At 36.0% G+C, this 19,093-nt stretch overlaps 1 protein-coding gene across 8 annotated transcripts in view; it reads right to left on the bottom strand.

Annotated features, from left to right (window-relative positions):
• Positions 1 to 19,093, bottom strand: part of TNRC6C (trinucleotide repeat containing adaptor 6C) — a 135,892-nt gene that overhangs the window by 42,907 nt on the left and 73,892 nt on the right. For 4 of the 8 annotated variants that reach the window (XM_026667542.2, XM_026667545.2, XM_026667546.2 and 1 more), the window contains exons 5-7: positions 9,465 to 12,041; positions 1,923 to 2,132; positions 1,478 to 1,647 (exon numbers count right to left, since the gene is read on the bottom strand). In XM_026667542.2, the coding sequence (XP_026523327.1) occupies positions 1,478 to 1,647; positions 1,923 to 2,132; positions 9,465 to 12,041 (2,957 nt within the window). Of the gene's footprint in view, positions 1 to 1,477; positions 1,648 to 1,922; positions 2,133 to 9,464; positions 12,042 to 14,095; positions 14,230 to 19,093 lie in introns of those variants that run through there. The other 4 variants (XM_026667547.2, XM_087955701.1, XM_026667543.2 and 1 more) reach the window with 2 other exon arrangements.

Below are 19,093 nucleotides of genomic sequence, written 5' to 3'. Positions count from 1 at the left end.
TCCTCAATTAGACATATGGAGGAAACGTTACTTTAAAGATGAAGGCAGATACTTCTTATTGGTGTTAAATGAAAAAGTGGAGAATTGAATTTGCAAAAGCACAGCTTGCTGTATTTTGTGCAACTGGCATTAAGTTTTGAGCTTTTTCCTGTAGTGGTTTTAAATGCATTTTATTCATTTAATGTATAAAAGTTATCCTGAAGCAATGTATAAAACTATGGAATAAAAATTAAAGTACAATAACTACAAAATTAATAGAAATTGGGGGAAATGAGAGAGGAAAATAATGTTTCATGGATATTGGGGGAGGGGCTAGTATTCTACCATATGCTTAGATTATTATTTTGCTTTATTTAATGTAAGCCACCAAGAGTTGATTGATTAAGGTGGGGCATAAACCCTATCATAAATGTAAATACATACATAATCTATGATCAATTAAATAAATCACAGCCCCTCAAAAAATCATCTTAGTAAGTCTATCAGTGTCCCATATCGCTTCACAAGATCAAGGTTCCAGGGGACACCTAAATTGTGTTTGTATATATGTTAATTCAAGAAAAAGAATACTAAATTATAAATTAGTAATATTCCTGGAATAATCTTCCCATAGGTTTAACTGAATAATTCATATTTTATTAAGTATATGGGCCATGCCAGTCACAAACTATTCTTTTCCATATATCAAGATGTATTAAAACAGTGAGACTTCCTTGAGCTAAATGATAATTTCAATATTTATATTCATTCAAATGGGCAAATGAAACCCATAACTGATATGACCTGGAGTAATAGCAAACATTAAAGATACAAAGCTCAGTGTTTCCACTAAGATTCTGGCTATTATTTGTAAATCCCCTAATAAGCTTGGATCCTTGGCCCTTGGGGGTCTTCTGCTCCTGTTATAATCTGCCCATTAAAAAGGCAGGGGTCAAAAGGGAATGCTGTAGATCAGGGGTGTCCAACCTTGGCAACTTTAAGACTTGTGGACTTCAACTCCCAGAATTCCACAAGTCTTAAAGTTGCCAAGGTTGGACACCCCTGCTGTAGATCCTCCTCTTTTAACATGTGACTGAGGTGTAAGAATCTGGCCTTTTCAGCTGAACTACCCTCACTTTGGAACTCTTGTTTGCTGAGATGTGACTATAAGGCAACTGTTTAGCACTCTAATTCTTTTGTATTGATGTCATAGTTGTAAAATGGTTTTAATAAAAGCTTATGGTTCTAAAAAATACATGCTGCTTAGAATTAGTTTTGTTACCATATCTGCTTTGGAGTACCAGGCCCATACAACAACAATAACAACACCAACCAAACGTGGAAACAATGGCTATTACCCTTCCATAGAATAATAAAATAGGCTGGCCTGTAACAATAATAATTGATTTGAGTTATTCAATAAAGAAAGCAGTATCATTGCTTGAACCATTTGACTATTAAATTGCTGATACCTGTAACCCATCTGTTTCAGTCCTACCTTCTGAAGTCCTTTCTTTGGGACATTCCCCCAGGAGCTACAAGAGGAATTGCTCTCTTGTGAAGCAGTATTATTCCACATATCTCCTTCTTCATCTTCCCACTGACTTGTACTGAGATTTACTTCATCTCCACCACTGCCCCAGCCTTCTTGCATAGAAGATTTAGAAGCTATGAAGGGGAAAAAAGGGAAGATTTAAGTAAGCTTTCCTAGTCTCTTTAAATCTTGCCATCTGTAATCATAGCAACACCATATTTTACTTCACTGGTATCAAATTGGAGAGCCTACAGATGAATCAATAAAAAGGACAGCAATTCTAGATGCTGATACATTTTTCATCTTCCACAACATAAAAGAATACCTATTTAAATTGAAGAAGAATGTAAAAGCAGGAGTATTTTTCCTTCCACCTTAGCCAAGCCAATCAATGAACTACAGATTTTACCTGGTTTGCACAGTGCTGGGGCAGCAGCTGGTGCGCTCACTCTTCCATATGTTCCTGCTGACTCAGCAGAGTTATCTCCCCACCCTGTACCACTGCTAGGGGGCTTCCCCCAGGCTGAAGTGCCATTATCAACTGCAGCAGAAGGGGAAGAAGGTTCTCCCCATGAAGCTTCAGGCTTTGCATGGACAGCAGGCATCTCTCCCCAACCTGCTGAAATTAGAAATTGAAAAACCATGTTGAAACCAAAACACAGAATTAAATGTTAATACGACATGTTTAATCATTTTATTTAAAAATTATGGACAACTTGAAGCGAGCTCAGATAAAGTTTAGTCACCTAAGACAAGATTTGCTTTTCTTTTCTTAAAGGAAGATTCAAGAATCACTGCACTACAATAAGAATCCTTTGCTAAATCTTTTCACATTCAAATATTTTCACAATTTATAAAATTGTTATAAAAATATAACTTTTATTAACTTATAAAAATATTACACTTCCATAATAAACAAAAGCATCTACTCATTCATTTGGATGGCTGAAATCACAAGAATTTTCCAATTCTTTCAAAGCAAAACTCTGAAATTCACCCTGAGAAAAACAGTGCTGGCTTCATCCACAACTTTTAAAAGGGCTTTTAAAATATACTTTTTTCTCTCTGATTTTTAATTAATTTTTTTTAATGCTATGTGCTATTCTTAAATATTTGATGTAAAATTTAAAACTATTAAGTTTAACATTAAACTTATTACATTATTTATTTGTATCACCTTTATTACTTTTATAAATAATTCAACATATCTAACACACTCTCCTCCTCCTATTTTCAACACAACAACACTTGTTTCATATATTATGAAACAATAATTTTTAACCCATAAACTGACTATTTTGAATAAACCAGTCTGACATAACAGTTATTGTGTGTTAAAGGAGGTATGTTCAATTTTATTGCTATTTTGGTAGAGAATTCAAACGTCTTGTAATCAAATATATAACAAGGTGAATTATTTCTGGGCCATCTGTAGAATGATATCTCTTCAGTAATGTACATCTCAAAACTAGGTAGTGGAAGGAGTTTCTTCAAAATCTTTGCCCAAATCCCATTTTATCCATCAGTTAGAAACATCTGGACAAGTCCTTATCCAAGAACAAAGGAATGACTTTAGAAGCTTATCACAATAGGATTTACCTGGCACTTGGTAAATTAAAACTGGTGTGGAATGCTAAAACAATCACCAGAAACCCCAGAATCTGGTTGACTTTATTTTCAAACATAATGTTGCATAATGTGACCTTTTTTTAAAAATGTATCAAAGTAGAAAGGTTTTGAAAAATTGGGGAAAGAAATGAAAAGCAATGGAATAAGGAATAACCAGCTTATGGGAAAACTGCAGAAAAGACCTAATAAGAAAATCATAACAGAATGGATATAGATAGGGGTGTTTCATAAAGTAGGAGTTCTGAAGTAAGGGACACATGTTCATCAGAGGTGGTATTCAGCAGGTTCTGACCAGTTCTAGAGAACCGGTAGTAGAAATTTTGAGTAGTTCGGAGAACCAGCAAATACCACCTCTGACTGGAGATTTCACAGTATCCTTCCCCTGCCATGCCCACCAAGCCATGCCCTCATAAATGGTAGTAAAATTTTTTGAATCCCACCAATGATATTCACATGTAGATTTGAGATTGTTCCTAACAGGATTTTATGTTAAAAGCCTTCAGTAATTGATTTATTATGTAATCATATCCTGCCATAATTACAATACCATTCAGGAAATTAAGTACAAATATTATGAAATAAGCCACTTAAATAGATAGCAAATATGATGTAAATAGACAAACTTCAAGGAAATAAAACAGTATAAGTCTGATAAAATAGATAATAATTCACAGGTTACTTTGCCAAATAAGGAGCTATGAAGTGGAACTTCCACTTTACAGAAGGAAAAATATGAAAGGTTATAAGTTACAGATTGAATGGATTCTTCTCCAAAACAACATAGCCTAAGTTTGTAAGGGATTTTTAAAATATTCCCCTTTAAGAACAGCTGCTGGGAAGATACGGAAATGTTCTAGTATATATTATTTTAAAAGCTTTAGCTTCTCAATTGAATAAGAATCAATACTATAATAATAATAGAACATCTACTCTTGTTAAAGAAAAAGAATTGTTTCCCATAGTTCTCTTTAAATTCAGTAATTATTAAAAACACTCAATCTGCAAAATATAAATAATATCTAAATACATTGTGTATTGAGCCACATATTATGTAAATTATTACTCAAAACAAGGGAGTTCATGCCATGCCAAATGAGTTATAATTATATGACAACAAGAACATGCATTAAGACACTCATAATTTGTAAAGTTCTCCAGAGATCAAACTAAGTCAAAAAAAGTTGCAGTCATAATGATCGTTATGAAAAACCATATGAAAAATTTTAAATAATAAGTTGGGTGTTGCTGATATTTAAATCCTGGGGAAAAATTTCCAAATTCTACTAATGTTTTAAGAATAGCTATGGATATTTGTACTATTTACATATGAATACAAAACACTACAACTAAGCAAAGCAAAACATTAGTAAAATTATTCTAAACCAAAAAATTAGGCATTCGGGTCTTTTCATTTGCTCAATATGAAAAAGGACAGAACCTGACTGAAGAGGGCAAATTGTGAGATATTGGAAATATTACATACACAAATTATTCAGATAAAATAAATTAAAGCTGATTTATCTGAAATTTCTTTGAATATAGTGTCTCAATCTAAACTGATTCATATAGCAAAGCATTCTTGCTGGTCCAAATAAGAACCATTCCAGAACAAATATTTGAACTTCCTTAAAATCTTCAGGTTGACTTAACTGAAAAGCTATCCATACTTGAGAGTTTGATGATATATTCTTTAACTGTTTTTAAAAAGATGATTTATAATTTATTAATGGAGACTAGTTCTTTAATCAGCTATGTGTTCTCAAATGAACTAAGATAATTAACACTGCATTTATACAATGGTAACCTAAAAAGAATTATAGCCTTACAGATAGTTGCATAACATTACTAGAATTTAGAATACAGAATGCTCTTAGAGCCATAGGACTAATATAGTTCACATTTATTTGAATATTCTAGAATTACTAGATATAAAGTAAGTAATAATTAGTAGTCTTAATGCACTGTATCCTATCCTATTGTGATTTAATAGTGCTACTTTATTTTAGAATTTTTAGGAAAAACTGATCAATTACTTTCTCAAACTTCAGGAAATACTCAATCCTCTTTCAAAGACATATATACACACACACACACACACACACACACACACACACACACACACACACACATATATATATATATATATATATATATATATATATATATATATATATATATTGGATTTTAAGGATTCTCATAATTAAATCTCATCTCCATTACTATAGTTTTAAGTTCTCTATTCAAAATGATATTAAATGGTCTTCAAAACCACCCACCCACCCAGCCTGATGCACACTATCAGAAATGTGCTGTAGAAAAGCATGAGCCCTGTCCCTTCACCATGCCAATAATCTTTGGCATGGTTTGACTTATAGCCTCAGTTATTCATCCTACAAAGAGGCCCCTTCAAGTAAGCCTTTTCTGAAGACAACTGCACAACTGTCATATAGAACACCTTCTACATAGAGGAAAAAAAAGGAAACTTTTAAAATTGTTATTATAAAATGTACTACTGGTCTCTGGTTAATATACTTAGTAGAAGTAATCTAAAATCAAGGCCACATAATGTTATCCTATTGATATACAAACTGGAGTCTGATGATCCCTAAAATTTCAGCACTTCGTAGCACCAACTACACAATCTGAGGAACATTAATTCAAACAACTAGACAATGGATTAGGGAAAGTGACAGAGTACTGCTCCTATTCATCAAAATTGCTCTTGTTGTGGTAGCAAGTAGTGCCCTCATAGGGTTCTTTAATCGCTTCAGGAGTCTTTCCTTAGACCAAGACGGGATAAATATAGTGCCCTTAATGGTCTTTTGCTATTTTGACATATTGGTGGCAAATTACTACTTCAGGACTGTTGAACAATGAAGGAAATTCTGAAAGCACTTGAAGGGCTGCTGATGCTATTACCGTGATGCTCAGAAAATAAGGCTGGGCCTTATTTTTTTTAGACCCCCGAAAAAACGGCTAGCCTTTTCGAGGGGTGCCTTAATTCCCCCCCCCCCCCTGCATGTGCATCCTTTCTCTCCACCGGGCTGCTTTAGCGGCTGTAAGGAGCTCCCCATGTGCACCCTTGCTTGCCTACTTGTAGCCTGCCGTTGTCCACTCTGAAAAGCCTGGTAAGCCTGGCCACTGCGCCACTTCTTTTGATTCCTGCTTTTCCTGCCACAATCATCGCTCATCCCCTGCCACCTCCCCGCTTTCTTTCTCACACACAAGGAAAGCATGCAAGACAAAGATAGGGAGAAGGAGGGGAGTCACTTTTGAACACGTCCAGGACTTTTCACATTGTCATGATCAGCCCCTGCCATGGATGTGTGTGTGTTCTCATGGGGAAAATCTCTTCCAATCCACCCTCTCTTTTCCTTCATCTCTGCCAGAAACACCCCCCTACATACACACACACACATCCATGGCAGGGGCTGATCATGTGAAAAGCCCTGGACATGTTCAAAAGTGCCTCCCCCCTTCTCTCTTTTTCTTGCTCGTTTTTCTTGTGTGTGAGAAAGAAAGCGAGGTAGGTGGCGGGGGGTAGGTGGCGGGGGGCTCTTGATGAGCGACGACTCTGGCAGGGAAAGCAGGAATCAAAAGAAGCAGCGTTCCAGAGGCAATGGAGTGTGATCCGATGGACAGGTGAGTCACGTGGGATGAGTTGGGCAAGTTTCCTCTCCCTCCACCCCATGCCTCCTCACCTCATGTAGTAAACGGCCGTGCATGCAGTTAAATAGGCCCAAATTTTGGAGGCAGGCCTTAATTTAACTGCATGCGAACAAAACAGTGCTGGGCCTTCGTTTTGGGGTGGGCTGTATTGTTGGAGAAACACGGTATCAAGTCTGATTCTACAAGTCTTTGGAGGAATAAGAGATGGTCCCAGTGGCGGTATTCTACCGGTTCGGCTTGGTTCTGCCGAGCCGGTAGCGCCGATGAGCAGTGGAGACTGAATCGGTTCTCTCCAACACTCTGCTGTTGGGACCTACCACCTGCCCGGGCTCCCATACTAACCTTTATGTCCTGCTTTTGAAGCCCAGCTACTTTGCACAGCAAGCAGATTGCCACGCAGCAGCTGCTAAAGTGACAGGGAGAGTTCGGGCTTGCAGGAGGTGAGTCAGAAAGCCTCTGTGCCTGTGCAAAGTGCATGTTTGGCACGTGTGCATGCGCAAAGTGTGCACGCATGCGCAAAGTGCACCAAGCCACACCCACAGAACCGGCGGTAAACGTATTTAAAATGCATCACTGGATGGTCTGCATGTAACACCAAAGAGTCTTCAGCTTCAGATGTATATAAAGAGAAGCCTACAGATGTGACTATGGATAGCTATGAGATTTGGGGGAGAGGGATGTCCTTAGGGAAAAGGGTTGTTCTGCAGCACCCAGTGATTTTCATAACAGTAGATAATCTAAGAATGTTTACCACCTTGACCTCTACGTCTTCTGTCTTTTATATTGCAGCTTGATTTAAATGTTTTATATGTCCATATTTTTGTTTTGTTTTTTCCCTACACTTTGATGTTGTATTTCAACTATATATGTTATTTTATTTGCCTCTGAACTACCGAATAAAAGCAAATCTTTATCAATCCATGGAAGTTGCAATAAGCAAAATACATATTATATAAAAAACCCTATCTTTGTCATCAATCAGCCAAAGGGATTGCCAGAAAAGGTCCCCTTCTGCTACCTTTATAGGCCTGGAAGTATTGTTTGTAGTAGGGAATATTTGGATAAATGATGCAGTTGCTCCTAATCTGCTCTCAACTGTTTAAGCACATATGCAACTTATTGCTTAATCCTTATTCCTTTGATTAAACTATTTATTTACTTACTTAATATGGTTTATACTCACTTTTTTGCAGATATTCCATGGACACTTTTCTATTTTATTCCCAACAATTAGGTATTTCAATTATTCAACAATTGTAGTAATACAAACTGAAAATTCTCCTTCTCATGCTTGATCCTTTTATTCCAAGCAGAGTACAATACTGCAGCTCCCTATATTCCAGTTCTACTTGAGTAAGTTAATAGTTATTTAAGATCCAAAAGTAATTGGAAGGAGCAGTAGCTATCACATCTAATCAAAACATATTCATCATTCCTAGAGATATGGCATCTCATATTTATGAGAAATGAATAATTCCTATTTATATTGGATGAAATAGAAAACTGTTTCTTTAAATATTTGTGCTATTTCCTCTGTTTCAAATGAAACGCAGAAAATAGCACAAATACATTTCAACTAAAACTAAATAACAAAGAGTTTTCAGTATGAGCTGAATTCTTCCTGTAGGGGTCTAAAAAGCTTAAACCTGGGGAAGAGAAGAAAGATTTTGGATGTTTTCAGACATTTCATTATCATGTTATCAATTTTTTTTTGCTGCTATTGCTTATTTAATGTAAGTGCTTTCCAATATTGTCATACAAAAATATCCTTATAAAAGCTAATGATTTTTTTAATGACTCCAATAACTAAGCAGATTTTAGGTTAGCAATAACTGAAGTTAATAACTTATTGCTAATAACTTAGCAATAACTGAAGAAATACCTCCTTGGCAAAAAAACCATTCAGATGTAATACCTGATTGCACTACAAGATGCAGTATCTGATAATGAAAATCAAAGACTAAACATGTGAGAAAACAGAACTAAGAGGAGAAATATGGCACATATTATTAAGACAGTATTTTAGAATCAATTATGTGAAGTGCTGATGGACTTCACATGGTCATATGAAGTGCTAGCCAGTGATGCTGAACTGTCAATCTATAATCCCAAACACATTTATTTGGTTATATGTATTATTCTGAAGACAAGGGGTCACTAGTGTCTCTATCCAATATGATTACCTATGCATCTTTTCTGCTTTTTCTTTTGAACAAGGAATTCGTCATGCTATTTTTTTTAAATGATGGTGTTCCACAGACTCATTTTGTTGGATACTGTTTCAATTTTTTACAATCCTGCTGCTCATTTAAATCTATGTAATTACATTGCTTTCCTAATTCAAGTGACAATCTAAAACACACTTACCTGAAATTAAGCTTAACTGAATTTAATATTTTATTTCGACCAGCTATAGAACTGTATTGTCAACCATTCATGCCTGCTCAATTTTTTCACTTTGAATGGGAAATAAATCAATTTCATAATCAAATAAATAATAAATCAATAAATAAATTTCATGCAAGCAACATATTGGAAACTACATTTGTACCTTCTACTTTCATCTTAAATATTAACATATATTTAAGGTTGAATACATAAGTTAACAAGCATTATTACTTCATGCTAAAAAAAATCAAAATATATATCCTACCTGGGCCAAGCAGAGGGGACCGGTTTGACTGGGCACTTGACTGGTGCGGTGGCTGAGGTTCAGCCATGTTTGCGTTGATAGTGGTGGTAGTGGTGGTAGCTGTGGTACTGCTCTGGATTACAGGATTGTTTCTATCCCACATATTTACAGTCTTGTTGTTATTATAATTTGGATCACCCCAAGCTGAGGTACCATCATCTATCTCCATCTTGCGCCGAATGGAGGGTGGAGAGGGTTCTTCCCACCCAGTTGCTTCGCTGCTATCTTTCTGTTTGGCTGGGAGTGGTCCACCAACCCATCCTGATCCAGACTGTTTAACAGAAGCAGCTCCGCCCCAATTACTCACATTGTTGTCCTGGGATTTAGAAGCCCAATTTTGTTGGGGACCAGATTTTAAAGATTCCCCCCAGCTTGTACCTGTATTAACTTTGCTATTTGTGCCATTTCCCCATCCACTGGTCCCAGAACGTGTAGTGTCATTCCAACCAGACCCTGATCTGTTGTCAGCATCCCATCCAGAACCATTCTTTTTCCCATCACCCAAGTGTCCAGGGATAGATGAGGAATCAACCCAATCTCCACCACTTGAAGTCCAGCCTGGATTTGATTTCTGTCCATCTCCCCAGTTTTGAGATTTGGGCTTTTGAGGTTCCCCCCAAGTAGGCGACTTGTCCTCCTGATTTGTGGCCCCACTCCAAGTGTGGCCACTTTTGGCAGCAGCAGCATTATTGACAACAGTTGAATTTGTTAGCTCTCCCCATCCCCCAGGGCCGTTTGGCGCTTTGTTATTGTTATCACCCCAACCTGTATTAGTTGGAACGGATGCAGGTGGAGAGCTGACCCACCCAGATACTGAAGAGGTATTTGTACTGTTCATGATGGACCCATCATTCTTGCCCCCTGCATTTGAAGGCTGAGTAGCTGCACAACCCCAGGCCTCAGTTCCATTGTCATTCTTTCGCTCAGACCTTGGAGATTCTTCAAATTCCCAGGCAGTGTTTTGTTTTACAGGCGTCTGTCCCCATCCAGTGTTGGAAAGAACCCTTGGGTCAAGGTCATTCCTTGGCAGTTGGACTTGCCCTTGGTCTATCATTCCCTTGTCTCTTCTTCGACACTCTCCAGGGCCTTCTCTTCCAGTACTGCCTTCATTTTGACTTCCATTGCTATCATTACTTCCTTCACTACCTGTGTTGCCTGTTGCTGCAGCTTTGGCCCAAGAGTTTATTTGATCATTGCCCTGCTGCATGGCAGGATTCTGGTTGGTAACACTAGAGCTGTCCCACCCTGTTGATCCTTTTCCACTGATGTCATTACTGGAATGCTGGTTTGGGGGTTTGCTCCATTCACCATTAATACCATTGCTAGTGCTGCGGTTTGAATGTCCCCAAGCACCAGAATGCATGCTACCAACGCTATTGTTGCCATTGCCCCTGCCCCATGCTAAGACTCCAGGACTGGCAGGATCCCACGCACTTGTTCCATTCCCTTCCTTTTGCACAGCATTGCTGGATCCATTTTGCTTAGCAGTTAATGCTGAGTTCACAGTGTCTCCATTCCCCTGACTGAACCCAGAATTGCTGTTTCCTGTGGCAGGATTATTTGGGGATATTCCCCACACTGAATTGCCCATTCCTTCACCACTGCCCCCACTGACTTGAGAAACTGATGTCCCATTAGCACCAGGAAGGCTTTGCAAATGGGGTGGGATGATGGCCCCCATGCCAACAGCCATGCCCCAGTTTGGCAGTCCATTTGTCTGCATTGCATTGATAGGGTTTGGTGAAGAGTTCATGGGGTTAGTGTTATTTGGTCCATCAGTGTTAAGGTTCTGAGGTTGTACGCTGAAAGACACATTCTGAGAAGTGGACGTTTGTGGTTCTGTGCTCTCTTGTGGCAACAAGTTTCCCCAAGCACCTAAGGTGCCTGCTGGGTTTCCATTCTGGTTGCCCATGTTCTGACCTATGGCACTGACTGGACTGCAAATACTGGAAGGGTTGCCTGCTCCCACAGTTCCCTCATGTCCAAGTACAGGCCAGGCAGCTGGATTGGCATTGGGGTTAAGGTTAAGATTAATGCCAGCATTTGAGTTGGAAGCACCCCAGCAATTCTGACTTCTACCATCTCCAATCATGTTGTCCATCTTTCCATCCCCACCACTGGCAGAGCAGTGAGCTAAGCCAGAGTTAGAATTGGTGGCAACACCCCACACTCTGGTCGAGTTTCCATTACCATTTGCTCCCCCAGCTCCAAGGGCACTCTGGTTAGAAGTGCTTTGGATGAGTGCTCCATTGGTGCCATTATTGCCATTGGGTTTCTTTGTATGTCCAGTGAAGTTGCCTTGGGCACTCCCTGTAGCCATGCTACTATTCTCAGAGCCACAGTTGGAGGCAGAGTCAGTGTCTGTAGTACATTCTGAGGCAGACTCAGTCTCAGTTCCTGTAATGGAAGGCCACGCTTCCTTGTCAGTCCTGTCTATTATCACTTTATCCCAGCCGCAACTGGCTTCACTTCGGAAAGTGGGCTGCTGTCCCCAGTGAGTATTCTCATAGTTGTCTCCCAATCCACTGTGGCCAAGGTCTGTAAAATCAAATATTATGCAAATTAATCACCTGACAATGACCAAATATACAAATATGGCTTATTACAATATTTTTACACACATTTCCAATTTCACATCTGAAAAAAAACAAAGCCTATGTGATAGCATAAAAGATATGTATTAGAAAGGTGAAGTATATATTTTTCTATAAAATATAGTCTTCCATGGTACAATAATGCACTAAAAATTCCAAGCTATGGTAAAATAACTTCTCTATACTAATACATCCAAGTTTTAGATACATTAAAATTTCTCTTATAAGACTCAAGTAACAAAACCACTTTTGTTAACCTATACTGTGGGGCGTTCAAAGCTCATATATTTTTCCATAAATTACAAAAGTTAAAGGTATTTCCACAAATTTATAAAGACAATCAATTCCTATAAAATGTGCCTTAAATCTTAGAAAACTTATTGTTGTATCACAGATATTTAGGACTTGAACTTAGAAACAATAGGCCTAATAGATCCAAACATTACAATAATGTTACTTTCAAGATTTTTTAAACATTAAAATTAAAAAAGACAGAAGAATTAGTTGTTTCACTGAAAATTAAGACTTGGACGTAATGGCTAGTATTCCAAACATATAAATGAAAGTACAATGTGGGCAGAAGGGTCAATATAATCCTGACCCTTGAAGAAAAAGGGCAAGCAATCGGTCCTCTTACTTATGTCCTAATCTAGCAAAGCATAATGCTAGCTTTTGAGACTAGGAAAAGCAAAGAAAATAGTGTAATAGTTTGAACTATTTGTGTAAAGAGATTCAGTGGAGGCTATTCTTATATGTAGACAGGACATTTTAAATATTAATAAATTAGCTGTTTCTACTAGCATTTTGTTCTGCAATGTGAATTACTATTAAATGTAAACTACATTTTCTGTAGTTTGGAATTTGGAGAAAAAAAATTATATGTAAGCCTATAAACAACTGGTAATTTTTCATAAAAAATAGTTGAATCTTTTCGGAATGAACTATATCTAAAGTATGATTCTTCAAAATAAAAACTTGGCAGTACAATATTCTTTATATTGAACAATTAAGGGTATTTTTAACAGTTAAATTCAACATTGTTTTTCTTATTTATTTAAAAGACCAGTTAAGGCATTTTAAAAGGCAGTGTTCTAAGTATATAAGTTAGGTAAATAAATAAAATTTCTATAGTAGAACAAAAACAAAACTTATGTATAATAATTTGGATATGCAGGATGAAGACAAAAAAGGTTTTTTACATGCACAAAGGATCTATTTTAGTCTGTAAAAGTTTATTTATTATTAAGAGACACCCCCTGATTTCTATACCATGTTTTATGAGTTGACAGTATAACCTGAGGGTCAAGTCCTTTTTTAAATGTGTTAGAAATCTATTACAGTTTTTTTTTATATAATAGTAGGTGAAATATTTATGTCTGTGTTCTGAATTTTGCAACTATAAACATTCAGGTGGAAATTGCAAGTTTGTCCAATAAGAATTTCTGTATAAAAGCTTAAATTCTAAGACTGTGCCAGAAATACTAATGCAGACACGAAAGAGTTAAGGGACAGCCCAAAATAAAACAGCTTCATTTCCAGAAAGAATCCGATATCAAACCACACAAGTGGAAAAACCTAATTTTCTTTTCTTTTTTTTCTCTCCTCTTTTTGCCACGGTATGCAACGAAGTATGTTCCCTCTGAACCTTTAATGCATTCAGGAAAAGAGCTGAGCAGCATAAAAGAGAACGTTCTTCATTATTAGATAATGAGTACTCTGTGAAATACTAACACTCCAAAACCAAACAGCAGTAGATAATGACAAATAATAACTTCATTTTTCTGCCCAGCGCAGCATATCTATAGCAAGCAGCTCTTTCTCTGAGGACGCCATTTTATCAAACCTGAAAGGCAGCCAAAAGCTTAGGACGCTGTGCTACTGCTGCCTCTAAAACATTATGTAATAAACTGATTTAACAGAAGCAGATGCTATTTGCCCCCCTCCCTTTTTTCCTCTCTCCTCTTGTTGCTCTAAAGGGGCCAATGAGTAATAAAATACCTGACGAAAGGTGACGCCCAACCATCCTAGAAGACGCTACATTGTGTACAGAGCTGCCTCTCCTTCTGCATCTAGGTTCGCCTGGACTCTCAGCTTCAATATGTCGGCTGTGTTGAGAGTGAGCCTCATCCTGTAGAGCTGCCAAGAAAACCGCTCAGTGCAAGTGTGCACCCAGACAACCTGCAAGCTTGTTCAGGCCTTAGCTCTGCTAGCTTTGGAAATGCTCTTTCTATGCAGGGAAACCCTTCTACTCCTCCCCTCCCTCCAGCATATAGCCCCCTTAACTCTGGGTAAGGCATCAACAGATGAGGATTTAAAAGCTTGATTATCTAATTGCAGCTGACATTAAACCGATCTTGCTTCCTCCTTAAATTCTTTCAACTGTCACAAAACATTTTCAGTTCGAAACCTAGCCACAATTAGCACGGTGGCTGCTTTTCTTCTGGTTTTGAAAGTCAGCCAAAAGAACAGCCGCATATTGCTGATTGGCTACATGCAAACACATTCCTGCCTCCTTCGTATTTCCACCCTCCTCTTCCCATCCTTAAAAAGAAGACGACAGACTGTATACTTAGCGAACAAGCACTGGTAATAATACCGGGGAGGGGAGAAAGGGGAACCCTGACATAAAACCAGGTAATTCCCCTAAGTCTTTTAATTGTTTCTCTGCTTTGATCAAGAACATAGAAAGTGGGCAAATACATTAAAACCCACAGCTTTAGTGTGTGAGCATGTGGAATTGTTACTACATGCCTTGGAATGACAAGACAAACTGCGCGCTTTTTCTCTTCAACATTTCCATCTGTTCTACCATGGAGGCACAAGTATTTGATTTATAGTTAAGGCCCTTTAATTTTGTTTCTCATCTTTTATTAAGCACTGTAATTTTTATATGAATAATGATATCCATCTCTGATCCAAAATGTAACATTTTCAAACTAATAAGATACAGGGGGGGAAAAATCACTATACTTTATTGACTTGGAAGGAAGCAGCCCTGAACCCCTTCACTTAAGATCAGGAAAAAAGAAAAGAAATCCTTTTATCTACTACAATTACTGTATTAACTAGCTTCTAAAACATAGATTAGGATAAAGATGTGTATATTCCACCAAGCACATGTAAGTAAACACAGTATTTAACTTTCTGAAAAACTTAGCTATGTTTTTTTCCCTTGTTTATAGATCAAATTATCATTACTATCACAAGTTAACAGAATAGCTATAGATACTTTTAAAACTGTGCAAACATTATTGTAAAAAAACAGAAGTGCAACTGAACAAGATTTCAATGGTTAGGACTGTAAATATTAACAGTAATAATTATTCTGCATGATATAGCAAAAATAAAAATATTCTGAAATTTGCAAGTTATATACATTTGAGTAACTTTTGTACATATGATGGATTATCTTCTAAAAATATATATTATGTATCATGATATCTCTGACTATATAGATAGTCCTCATTTAACAAGCACTTGTTCATCAATTATTCAAACATATGACTGCAGTGAATGGGTTGTAATGATGGCTCCTCACAGTTGTGGTCATCACAGTGTGCACATAGTCATTGATTTGCAATCCAGTCACTTGTCAATTACTTTTCAGCATCTTACAGCCATGTAATCACTATTCACGACCTTTGATGCCTGCCTCCAACAATGGGGAAGCCAGCAGGATATTGCAAATGGTGACCATGTGACATCACACTTATTGGTGGTACAGGATTCACTTAACGACAGCAACTGGAAAAGCCGTAATTGCTGTTGCTAAGCAGTGAAATCACATGGCATTCCTTTTTATGATGTTGCTTAGTGATACCACTAAGTCCAAATTACCATTATTAAGCAATTACTACAAGTATAGCTCTATCATGAATTTTGTCAGTAGTTACATTTTATTTTCTTGGTACCAAAAGATTCATGGACATAGTTTTAGTATTTCATTCAAACCTTTTTATTATTTTGGTTTTTTTTTTTTTAATTTCTGCATTCTACATTTCATGCATTTGAACCAAGAGTATATATATAATTCAATATATTTCCTTCACTGGGGTGAATAAGTACATTAGGGAAATATATGTAGAACACAAGAGAAAAATTCCAATGAAAAAGATAAACAAATATTAAACAGTATTGAAGTATTTATGCTGTCATTTTCAATAAAGCAAAGGATGACACAGCTAACATCTTATTGTCAAGTCAATTTAATTCTGTGTATTAACAGACATTTGACTTCTCTTCCATTTATAAAAGTTGACCATGTTAAGTTTTGTTGCCAGCAATGCTAGGAGGATGTAAAAATATCTTTCATACCATATTTATTCCTGAATTCTGGTTTTTAGATTGAATTGTACAGTACAATTGTTGTTGGTTGGATATTTTTGAAAATGAAGCTAAAAAATATTTTAAATACTAACCATGTTATTTCAATTATTTAAACCATTGGGGAGAGGAGAGATGAGCTATGATAAATATATCTAGCTACTGCTGGAAGAATCCCAAGCACCTGTATACAATTTTCTGAAAATTCCTTTTGGATTTTCTGAATGCTTGAATTACGTTGCCCCAGAGTATCAGATATTCAAATCGGTCTTGCTTTTACATAAAGGGAGTTTGAAAGAATGTTGGCAATTATTTTACTTATTTCATAAAGTCACCAAATATGCTATTTATGTGCTTATTTGTAAGATCAACTAACTGCCTCAAAGGATTTTATTTAGCTGTCCATCTCAGTGTGACTATGGTCAGTTTAAAGAGTTAAAAAAACATGTGCAAAATACAATAATAACAACAAAGCAACCACACTGAAGCACATTTAAAACAACTTAAAAGTATTCAAACATTTAAAAAGCCCATATTCTGCGAGTCATTAAGATATTTATGGAGGAATGTGAAAGGAATTTGGTACCACCTCTTCAGACCAACAAACTTCATGAAAAGGCATAAACTTCTGTGAGCTGTAACTCACATCACCAGATGCTGTAATACCAGTAGTCTTATTTATGGTGGAAGGCCCACCAAAACATATTTTTTTCATAAAATTTGCTGGTTGGAAAAATGCCACTAGAATTCAGTGTTCATCACGAGGTACTTAATAATATCAGGTAATGATAATAATTATATTATCATAAAACTCAACTATTCTAAAACCAATGATTGTATACAATTAACCTTCAAAGACCTTCATAAAATACTTATTCTTCAGAGCATCATAAAAACAGTGGCCACCTTTTTTTTAGTGACAAAATGTATCATAGGAGGGAAGCATATAGACAAACAAACAATCTAGAGTAGAGGTATAGCTAGGAATCATTAATATATCTGTGAAAAAGTACTCATGCCCTTAATTTCATAATTGATTGTATCAGCTTTAAATGTAATAACTGCAATCAAACACTTCCTCTACTTGGTTATCAATCTTTCAAACTGCTTTATAGAAACTTCTTCATATAACTTTGACAATTCTCTAGCATGATGAATTACTCATTTTAAGCCAGCCACAATATTTCTTTAGAATTTAGATCTGAACATTGACTTGGCTGCTCCAAAGCAATAAAATTATTCTTTTTCATCCATTTTCTTGTCAACATAATATATTTGAGAACTTTCTGTTGTTCATGATCTAGTGTACTTCAATAGATAGGTTAAGAGAAGATATTCTTTTTTGTAACCTTCTGCGGAGAAGAACTATTAAGTTTGTTTGTACTTGTGATGAAAATTGGAAACAATTTAACTAGTATGAAATATGTTAAATGTTTCTTTTCTTATTCCTTCCTTTGTTCTTTTGTTTCTTTTTTCGTAATTTTGCACTTATTCTTTCTTTCTTTTTTTTGGTTTGAGTTTAGTTTGCAATGTCTTTTATTATTATTAAAATTTTCAACAAAATTGTATTTTAAGAAAGAAATTTGTTTTTAGTAGAGCATGATATCCACAGAGGAACCAAAATTGTGACATTTTGAATGGGTAGGCTATTGCAAATCAGCCCTGTTTAATGAAATAGTTGTACATATGGTCCCAGTTATTCTCCTAATTGAATTTACTGAATTGCTGGGGAGTTGGGGGCAATCAATGTTTTCCATTAGTATATCTTGTTTTATGAAATAAAAGAAACAAGCATCTAATGACTGGTGGCATTTGTTCAATCTAATATTATATCAGTAAGACAAGCTTTGATAACATTCAGTATTACACATATCGAAAAATACAGAAAATCCAAACTGGATGAACATTTTATTAACAAAATACATATGCCTCCTAATGGTCTCTAAATATGATAAATAAAATAAAATAAAATGTGACTGAAATTAGATTAATTAAGTATGCCCCCACTAAGTTCTTCAGATGCAATAAACCAAGAATCTTGTAAATAAGACTTGTATTATTATACCTTATTATTACTTCCTATTGCTCAGATTTTGGAGTATTCTAAAATCATACCTCTGCTCAAAGAATAATCTATTTCTCAGAACTGTCATTTATAACACTAAACTTGATTTGCTTTACAATCATTCCTAACAGAAGACAGCTGTTATATCATACACTTCTTGAAAGAAGATTAAGACTTCAAGTGGACATAAGGAGCAGAAAGAGCAGGTCAACTTCCAACCTCATTAAAACCGATTAGCTGAGCTAAAAATATATAGTTCCTTTGTGAGATAAAAAGGTTGCCAATTAGCTATCTTAGTTTTCATAATCTAACTTCAAAAATGTAAAATTTAGTCAATTACCAAATGTGAATCCTTCCTTTTACCAATAGAATAAAATTTCAATATATTGCATTTATTATATATTAAGGCTATATTTTCATTTCACTTTTTTCATTTTTTAACATTCATGAGTTGAATTTCTGAAGCCAATTTAATTCATTTCTTGTTTCATAGTTATGCATTTTGAGGAATATAGTAACAACTGAATTTTAATCTCACAGAGATTACACTTCAAGAACAAAATCAGTTAAAAGAACTAATAATATTTTTCATGTGAAATACAATTGGT

The sequence above is a fragment of the Notechis scutatus genome, chromosome 2, assembly GCF_049901735.1.
Source record: "Notechis scutatus isolate UNSWTSFEM ecotype Mainland chromosome 2, rNotScu1.2, whole genome shotgun sequence".
NCBI classification, from domain to species: Eukaryota; Metazoa; Chordata; class Lepidosauria; order Squamata; family Elapidae; genus Notechis; species Notechis scutatus.
This window is presented reverse-complemented; position numbering and strand designations above follow the sequence as displayed.